This window comes from Cebus imitator, unplaced genomic scaffold (assembly GCF_001604975.1).
Source record: "Cebus imitator isolate Cc_AM_T3 unplaced genomic scaffold, Cebus_imitator-1.0 Scaffold316, whole genome shotgun sequence".
Taxonomy (NCBI): domain Eukaryota; kingdom Metazoa; phylum Chordata; class Mammalia; order Primates; family Cebidae; genus Cebus; species Cebus imitator.
This window is the reverse complement of record NW_016107631.1, coordinates 2,615,253-2,625,178: the sequence shown is the minus strand read 5'-3', so window position 1 is coordinate 2,625,178 and position 9,926 is coordinate 2,615,253. Positions and strand designations below refer to the sequence as shown.

General features: G+C 42.2%; 1 protein-coding gene across 1 annotated transcript in view; it reads right to left on the bottom strand.

Moving 5' to 3' along the window:
- Positions 1 to 5,787: 5,787 nt before the first annotated feature.
- The window catches only part of LOC119467663 (zinc finger protein 880-like), a 116,330-nt gene continuing 112,191 nt past the window's right edge, over positions 5,788 to 9,926 (bottom strand). Inside the window, 2 exon segments of the mRNA XM_037729733.1 lie at positions 5,788 to 6,023; positions 6,334 to 8,130. Coding sequence (XP_037585661.1) covers positions 6,578 to 8,130 — 1,553 coding nt within the window. The 3' untranslated portion in view covers positions 5,788 to 6,023; positions 6,334 to 6,577.

Genomic DNA, 9,926 nt, shown 5'->3' with positions numbered 1-9,926 from the left:
ACTCAGGAGGCTGAGGCAGGAGAATTGCCTGAACCCGGGAGGCGGAGGTTGCGGTGAGCCGAGATCGCGCCATTGCACTCCAGCCTGGGTAACAAGAGTAAAACTCCGTCTCAAAATAAATAAATAAATAAATAAAAAATAAAAGGGATATCTGGATTGGTGGGGAGACTGCAGGATAGCATTCAAGTGGGGTTGAATTGGCCAAGTTGCATCTGGCTTCTCACTTGTAGCTCCCAAGAACGAATGTAGAATGTGCTGGAAATGCAGCATCCTGAGAGGAAACGACCAGCCAGAAAAGGACAGGATGTGTTCCAGACCCCCAGGACAGGATGTCCTTTGATGCCTTAGGCCAAGGTGCCATGCATCCCTGGAGCACGAAACCCAGGATGGGCTGTCCTTCAGGGTCCCTCATCTGTGATGCAAATGGAGCACACACAGAGAGACTGCATCTACACTGGGTGGGTTTCCTGAGCCTTGGGGAGCAGTGTGCACAAATCACAGGCATCTGCCCATCTGTATGGAACAAATCCACTTCATGTCACTTACTGTGTGTGCGTGAGGTTCTCTCTCTCTCAACTCAGACACATTGGCAACCAGCATGCAGTGAACCTGCTTCACAAGCAAGGTTGTGGAGAAATTGTATCTTTGTACATTTGTTAAGAATCTAAAATACTGCAGTCCGTATGGAAAACAGTATCATGGGAAACTTTCCTCAAGATCACCTACCAACCCTTACAGGATCATCATAGATTCTGGTAAAAGACAGAAAGATTCCCCCAGGGATTGGATTGAGGGCAAGGATGTCTTTCTCATCACTACTATTCCACACAGTATGAAAAGGTTCCAGCCAGTGAAATAAAGGAAGAAAAGGAAATTAAAGTGACAGGCTGAGGAGGGAGGGTGGCCTGAGGACAAGAGAAAAAAACACGGTGTACTAACAGAAAATATGATGGTTGTGCAGGCTAATACCTTGACTGAAAGGAAGGTATCTTCATCCCTGTAAACTGTGTTACTGGATACATCTAAAGGGAGTTTGTTAAATTCCTTCTTCCCTGCTACACCTCCTTGTCCCCACTCTCCGACACCGTAGGTCCCAGGCCTCCCCCTACTGTGGTTCTCCCTTTGCTCTCCTTGTCACCGGGTGCCCCCTCTTGCTGTCCCAGCACCACACTGCTCTGTCTTCCCTGTCTTCACATCCCTCCTCTCCCCAACTCTCCGTCTGAGGGGCCTCCCTCTTTCTGCCCCTCTCCCTATCTTGTTGAACTTTCTCTCTCTAGAAATCCAGTTTTTCTCAAAATTTCTCCAGTTGTTTTTCTCCCCCTGCTCCTCTCGGCATCTTCATTTACTATCTCTGCTAATCCCTCATCCACCATCTACTTTGCCATCTGTTTATGGATCTCCTTAATTCTTCCTTCCCATTTCACCATTTTTCTATTTTCTTTCCCTTACTTTCCTCTGCACATTCACAGGGAAAGGACTGGAGTCAGATGGCCACCTCAAGAGCACCTTTTCAGTGGGGTAGAATTTGAGACCAGAGAAACCTGAATGTCCCGAGATAGAAGTCACCTCCCCACACTCGAGGTCAGGAGGAGCAGTGGCTGGAAAGGGAAGGCCTGGGGAGCAGAAGGGCCCCCGATCAAGGACAAAAAAGGCAGGAGAAAGTCAGGAAAGGGGCAGGGTCTGCAGGATCCCAGGACCAGAAGAGGACACGGCCTCCCTTGGACTAGGACGCTACGCTCCAGGAGCTGATGAGGGTGAGGCTGGGAGGCTCCTAGGACAGGATCCACCTTGTGGTGAGGACCTTCAAAACTCAGGTGTGTAGGAGACACTGAAGGATTTAAAGCAGGAAAACTCCATGATAGGAGCTGTCTACTAGGCCCTACAGCAGAAACACGGGGGGCACGACCCTGTGGAAGTGAGTCAATTAAACCTCTTTTTCTTTATAAATTACCCGGTCTCTGGTATGTCTTTATCAGCAGCATGAGAACAGACTAATACAGGAAATTGGTAACAGTGGAGTGAAGTGCTGCTATAAGGACACCTGAAAATGTGGAAGCGAATTTGGAACTGGGTAATAGGCAAAGGCTGGAACAGTTTGGAGGGCTCAAAAGAAGACAGGAAGACATGAGAAAGTTTGGAGCTTCCTAAAGAATGGTTGCTGAATGACCAAAAAGTCCACACTGAGGTAGTCTCAGACGGAGATAAGGAGCTTTACTGGGAACTGGAGTAGAAGTGTGCTGCACTTCTTGTGGTACAGCATTTTCACTCTTATTCACATACTTTCATTTAGCAGAAGGGTGCAGCCCTTGAGGAGAACCTCTGCTGGAGCAGTGCACAAGGAGAATGTGAGGTTGGAGCCCCCGCAGACTCCTCTTGGGGCACTGCCTAGGGGAGCTGTGAGAAGAGGGCACCCTCCTCCAGACCCCAGAATGGTAGATTCATCAACAGCTTGCACTGCGTGCCTAGAAAGGTAGCAGACACTCAACCCTAGCCTGTGAAAGCAGCCAGAAGTGGAGCTGCTCTCTGCAAAGTCACAGGGGAGGATCCGTCCAAGACCACGGGAACCCACCTCTTGCATCAGCGTGACCTGGATGTGAGAAATGGAGACAAAAGAGGTCATTTCGGAGCTTTAAGATTTACTGCCCCGCTGGATTTCGGGCTTGCATGGGGACCCCTCTGCTCTGGCCAATTTTTACCGTTTGGAATAGGCTTTACCCAATGCCTGTAGCTCTAATGTACCCAGGAAATAACTGACTTGCTTTTGATTTTACAGGTTCATAAGCAGAAGCGACTTGCTTGTCTCAGATGAAAGTCTAGACTGTGGACTTTTGAGTTAATGCTGAAATAAGACTTTGCAGGACTGTTAGGAAGGAATGATTGGTTTTGAAATGTGAGGACATGAGACTGGGAAGGACCAGGGGTGAAATGATATGGTTTGACTGTGTCCCCACCAAATCTCATCTTGAATTGTAGCTCCCATAATCCCCACGTGTGGGAGGGACCTGCTGGGAGGTAACTGAATCATGGGAGTGGGTTTTTCCCGTGCTGTTCTCATGATAGTGAATACATCTCATGAGATCCGATGGTTTTATAAAGGGCAGTTGCCCTGCACAGGCCCTCTCATGCTTGCTGCCATGTAAGACATGCGTTTGTTCCTTCACCTTCCGCTATGATTGTGAGCCTCTCCTGCACTGTGGAACTGCAAGTGCATTAACCTCTTTTCTTTATAAATTATCCAGTCTTGGGTATGTCTGTATTGGCAGCATGAGAACAGACTAATAAAACATCCCAAGCTACTCACCTATCCTTTTCTCCAAAGCCAATTTTGGACAAGCTGCGGAAGTCCATCCTGCTTTTGCCAGAAAGCCTCATTACGTAGTAGACATTTGCAGACCATCAGTCTACGGCATCATCATATTCAATATCTAACCCAAACTTTAGGTGAACCTCAAACAAATTCCAGTAGAGCAGTCAAAAGTTCAAATTACCAAAAATGTTATGAGGGTGAACATATGAAGTTTCTAGTTAATCTACAAAAGCAAAAAAAATTCCCATTCTGTGTGACCATTCTTAAGATAAAATTATAAACGTTAATATTTTCCACTTAAGTCACTGAGCACTATTAGAAAAAAAAGATTTTTTTTTTTTCTGTACCACATTGTGGTACAGTATCTTCACTCTTATTCACATACTTTTTTTTTTTTTTTTTTTTTTTTTTTTTTTTTTTTTTTTTTTTTTTTTTTTTTTTTTTTTTTTTTTTTTAAGACGGAGTTTCACCATGTTGGTCAGGCTGGTCTTGAACTCCCAACCTCAGATGATCCACCCGCCTTGGCCTCCAGTGTTTGGATTACAGGCGTAAGCCACCACACCCGGCCCACATACTTTCACTTAATAATATTTGTCATATATTTGTACTTTTGCTTCATAAAAATTAAGGTGCACGCTATGAGTCTTCTTTAGCACAAAAGAGGCATGTAGAAATATAACAAACAGTGAATGTTTGATGCACTTTTGAGGGTGTATGAGGCTGAAGTTGCATTGTTACAGCATTTTTTTTTGTTTGTTTTGAGAAAGGGTCTCACTCTGTCACCAGGCTGGAGTGCAGTGGTGTGATCTCAGCTCACCGCAACCTCTACCTCCCGGGTTCAAGCAATTCCCATCTCAGCCTCCCAAGTAGCTGGGACTACAGATGCCCGCCACCATGCCTGGCTAGTTTTCTGTATTTCAGTAGAGATGGGGTTTCACTATGTCGGCCTGGATGTTCTCGATCTCCTGACCTCGTGATCTGCCCACCTTAGCCTCCCAAAGTGCTGGGATTACAGAAGTGAGCCTCCATGCCCGCCTGTGTTACAGAATTTTGTACGTACCCATATAAGCATCCTTTGCAAATGCACAGAGAGAATAACTCAAGTATTAAGTATGATTAATCTAAATTATACTTAGCCAAGGATATGGATCCACAAATGTGTGCATATGTTGTTTCATTTCACACACACACACACACACACACACACACAAAATTATTCTGGATGTGTCAATCTTAAAATTCGAATGCTGCATTTTTAAAATGCCTATTTAACACTAAAGTTAGAGTAGTTAGACACATATCACCACTACATAGCTCAGAGTGAAGACAAAGAAAACTGCATTGCAGGGTATTTACTATTAATGGTGCATTATTGTGCACTATATTCTCCTAAGGGGGGAATAAAACAGTTGGTAGAAATGACGTGATTCACTCATACTTAGCAAAATTTTAACTTTATTAACCAAAACATGAGAACTATGTATATTCTAAATCAACAGTTGGAAATCATGCCAACAGGTAAATGTGAATGCTACTCAAGAACATGGCATACTAGTAAATTCTCTAATCTGATATAACCGTTCTCTCGTCCATTTCAAAAATGACTACTTCTTTTTTTGAGACAGAGTTTCGCTCTGTCGCCCAGTCTGGAGTGCAGTGGCATGATCTTGGCTCACTGCAACCTCCACCTCCCAGGTTCTTGCAATTCTCCTCCCTCAGCCTAGCGAGTAGCTGGGACTAGAGGCGCACACTGCCACACCCAGATAATTTTTTGTATTTTAGTAGAGATAGGGTTTACCATGTTGCCAGGCTGACCACCATCTCCCCTGCATGATTTCTACAGATATGCTGTATTTCATGGCTAGTTGGTAGAGCACAGCAGCACTGTGCCCTTCTGTCAGGACAAACATGTGCTGAACACAACAGTATGATCTGCCATCAGATTGCCATCATAGTTTTATATGATTCCTGCCCACCTCCATGCAAAATCAGACAATGAACTGAAAATGTACTGTTGTTCTTCCTCAGGAAACTGTATAGAAATGCTTTTCAGGCCGGGCGCGGTGGCTCATGCCTGTAATCCCAGCACTTTGGGAGGCCGAGGCGGGTGGATCACGAGGTCAAGAGATCGAGACCATCCCGGTCAACATGGTGAAACCCCGTCTCTACTAAAAATACAAAAAATTAGCTGGGCATGGTGGCGCATGCCTGTAATCCCAGCTACTCAGGAGGCTGAGGCAGGAGAATTGCCTGAACCCAGGAGGCGGAGGTTGCGGTGAGCCGAGATCGCGCCATTGCACTCCAGTCTGTATAACAAGAGCGAAACTCCGACTCAAAAAAAAAAAGAAATGCTTTTCAGCTAATGAAGTACCCTACCTTCCTACTGATTCTTTTCAAGAGACCACAATGAAAGGTCTGTAAAAAAGTCACATTAAGTAATTTCAAAGTTAAGAATCAAAGCCATAAAATGTAAAGTAGGCTTTTCAAAAAACCCCGTATAATTAGGTTAATTGCCGGAATATAACTGACCATTTCCACATGCCCTTGAACCTTGACATACACCACATCATGAGATTCCACATATTTTGAGCTGTAATTTTTCTGTGACATGCAATATCATAAATATCGGAGAACTAGAGACTAAGTTATTGCTTGTGTAATTCTTATGTTCCATAGTAATGGTCATTAAATAATAGCCTCAGCATACACAATCCATCTGTGCGGTTTTTTTTTTTTTTTTTTTTTTAGACGGAGTTTCGCTCTTGTTACCCAGGCTGGAGTGCAATGGCGCGATCTCGGCTCACCGCAACCTCCGCCTCCCGGGTTCAGGCAATTCTCCTGCCTCAGCCTCCTGAGTAGCTGGGATTACAGGCACGCACCACCATGCCCAGCTAATGTTTTGTATTTTTAGTAGAGACGGGGTTTCACCATGTTGACCAGGATGGTCTCGATCTCTTGACCTCGTGATCCACCCGCCTCGGCCTCCCAAAGTGCTGGGATTACAGGCTTGAGCCACCGCGCCTGGCCTGTGTGGTTTTATCGAAGATGTGCTTTGATGTCTAGTCATTTGGCAGGCCTCAAGAGACCTGTGTCACATACATTGATATAATTTCTCTTTAGTATGGAATCTCTGATGTTGATTAATGCTGGAACTAATGATGAAGAATTTGCCATACTCAGTTTGTAAGAACTCTCTCATGAATGCATTCTCTCAGTTCTCTCATGCTATGCAAGGTGTGAATTATGACTAAAGCTCTTACCACACACATTTCATCTGTAAGGCTTCTCTCCAGTATGAATTCTGTGATGATTTGCAAGGTTTGAATTTCTAGTGAAGTCTTTACCACATTAATTACATCTGTAGGGTTTCTCTCCAGTATGAATTCTCTCATGTTTTGTTAGGTATAACTTGTGGCTGAAGACCCTGCCACATTCACTACATTTGTAAGGCTTCTCTCCAGTATGAATATTCCTATGTCGTGCAAGGTGTGAATTCTGACTAAAGACTTTGCCACATTCACTACATTTGTAAGATTTTTCTCCAGCATGGATTCTGTGATGAATTGCAAGGCTTGAATTTCGAGTGAATTCCTTGCCACATTCATTACATCTATAAGGTTTCTCTCCAGTATGAATATTCTGATGGCTGCTTAGGGATAACCTACGCCTGAAGATCTTGCCACATTCATTACATCTGTAAGGCTTCTCTCCAGTATGAACTCTTTGATGTCGTGTAAGGCATGAAAGTCGACTAAATACCTTGCCACAATCACTGCATTTGTAAGGTTTCTCTCCAGTATGTATTCTCTGATGTTGTGCAAGGTGTGAATTGTAACTGAAGACTTTGCCACATTCGTTACATTTGTAAGGTTGCTCTCCAGTGTGAATTCTAAGATGATTGGTTAGACAAAACTTATGCCTGAAGACCTTGTCACATTCTTTACATTCATAAGGTTTCTCTCCAGTATGGATTCTTTGATGTCTGGTAAGGTGTGCATTTCGGCTGAAGACCTTGCCACATTTATTACATTTGTAAAGTCTCTCTCCAGTGTGAATTACAAGATGGGCAGTAAGGCCTGAACCCCCTGAAAATGCTTTGCCACATTCATTACATTTGTAAGGTTTCTCTCCACTATGAATTTTTTGATGTCGTGCAAGGTGTGCATTTCGACTGAAGACCTTGCCACACTCATTACATTTGTAAGGTTTCTCCCCAGTATGGATTCTGTGATGATTTGCAAGGTGAGAATTTTGAGTGAAGACTTTGCCACACTCATTACATTTGTAAGGTTTCTCTCCAGTATGGATTCTCTGATGTCGTGCAAGGAGTGAAATTCTATTAAAGAGCTTGCCGCATTCATGACACTTGTAAGGCTTCTCTCCAGTATGAATTCTTTGATGTTGCACAAGGTTTGAACTACTACTAAAGACCTTGCCACATTCATTACATTTGTAAGGGTTATCTGCAGTATGGGTTACTTGATGGTTAGCAAGTCTTGAAGACACTCTAAAGACTTTGCCATGCTCATTGCATTCACAAGGTTCTTCCCTAATTTGTGCTTTTTGTTCTTGTGGGAGTAATGGAGAATTATCAAAATCATTTCTATATTTATTTAAAATGTGGGATTTGACACTAGAATAAATTTTCTGAAGTGGTGAAACTAAGGAATTGTTGTTGATAGGTTTTTCAACATGTTTACATCCAGAAATATTTCTTTCAGCTTGAAATAGCTTCGGTTCACTCAGATGTAACTGAAAGGTCAATCCAAGTTGATTTTTAAGAGATTTGTTTCCTGTGTTGCTTCCCAATTTAGAGCTGCTCTCTAAAAAAGAAAGAAAAAAGAGGAACTTCAACCCATGACAATGGCATGTTTAGTGTCTGACAGAGAGACTAGATTCTGTCTCATATGACTCAGGCATTGGAAAGAATATCAGCATGCTGTGTATGCTGGCAGTACAGAAAACAAAAGGGACTGAGGGATGCATTGGAGCAATGGGGAATCTACAGGAGTCAGGTGGATTATGGGTTAGCTGGACAGAGACTGTGAGCAGAGAAATACAACAAAAATTAAAAGCTCCTGAGAAAAAGCAGGGATGATTCTCTTAGGGAAAATGAGAACTTTTAGAGCAGCTGTGTAGTCATTAGTAATGGTACTTCCACAAGCCAGAAAAAAAACACACCCCCAGAGAATGAGTGACTGTTTCTACCCGCTTTATAGCAAGCTAATTAGTAAAGGTATCCTCCTGCACAATTTTTTTTGTTGTTGTTTTTTGAGATGGAGTCTTACTCTGACACTAGGCTGGAGTGTAGTGGCCGTAGCTGGGACTACAGGCACACACTACCACGGCCGGCTATTTTTTTGTATCTTTAGTAGAGATGGGGTTTCACCATGTTGGCCAGGATGGTCTCAATCTCCTGACCTTGTGATCTGCCTGCCTTGGCCTCCCAAAATGCTGGGAATACAGGCGTGAGCCACCGCGCCTAGCTCCTGCACAATTCTTATACAAAATAACTGGGAGAAATGGTTGCTCTACCAAACCTAAACCAAAATTACAAGGCATACAAAATGACAAGGAAATACGGCTAAAATTATAATCAATCAATCAATTTCCAATAAACAAACCTAAAAATAAGCAGCCCTCTGAACTACTTGACAGGTATTTAAAGCAACTGCCTTAAGATGCTTAATGAGCTAAAAAAGATAACAGAGATAGATAACAAAATAAAATTAGGCAAACATTACACGAAAAGAAAAAAAATATCAACCACAGAAGAAACTACTAAAAACAAAAGAACAGAAATTCTGGAGCTGAAATACAGTAACTGAAGTAATAATTCACTAAACAATTCAACAGCAGACTGCAAAAGGAATAGATAACAATGAGCAAACTGAAAGACAGGTATTCAAAACTATCAGCTCCAAAGAGCCCAAAAATAAAATGATGAAGAAAACCAACCCTAATATATTTTTGAGATACTATCAGGTGGAACAATATACAAACTATTGGAGATTCACAAGAAGACAGAGGATGAGAAATCACCATTATAGGAATAATGTTCAAACAACCCAAATATTAAAAAAGAAATGAATATAGAAATTCAAGAAGCTTGACCATTCTAATAAAAACTAACCCAAGGACACTCCCACAGATACATATTATAAAGAAATTATCAGAAGTCAAAGATACAGTCTTGATAGCAGCAACAAAAAAGACATCAAATAAAGGAAAACAGTATGAGATTATATGTATTTTTCAGCAGGAACTTTGCAGGCTAGAAGGCAGTGAGAGGTTATGTTGAAAACAATTAAAGAAAGGGAAAAAAAGCAAAAATATCAACCAAGAATACTCTATTTAGCAACGTTCACCTGCAAAAATAAGAAATTTAGACGTTCTTAGAAAATGAAGAGCTGAGGAAGTGCATTAGTATTCTAGACTTGCCCAACAAGAAATGCTAACGGGACTCTTTCAAGATAAAATAAAAAGAATCGAAATAGTATCTTTAACCTTAATACAAATAGAAAGTTCACCATTAACGGTCAGTAAATAAATCAAATATGGAGATATTATTAACCCCTTTTCTTTTGTAATGACTTTTAATGGTTTGTTTCTTTGCTTG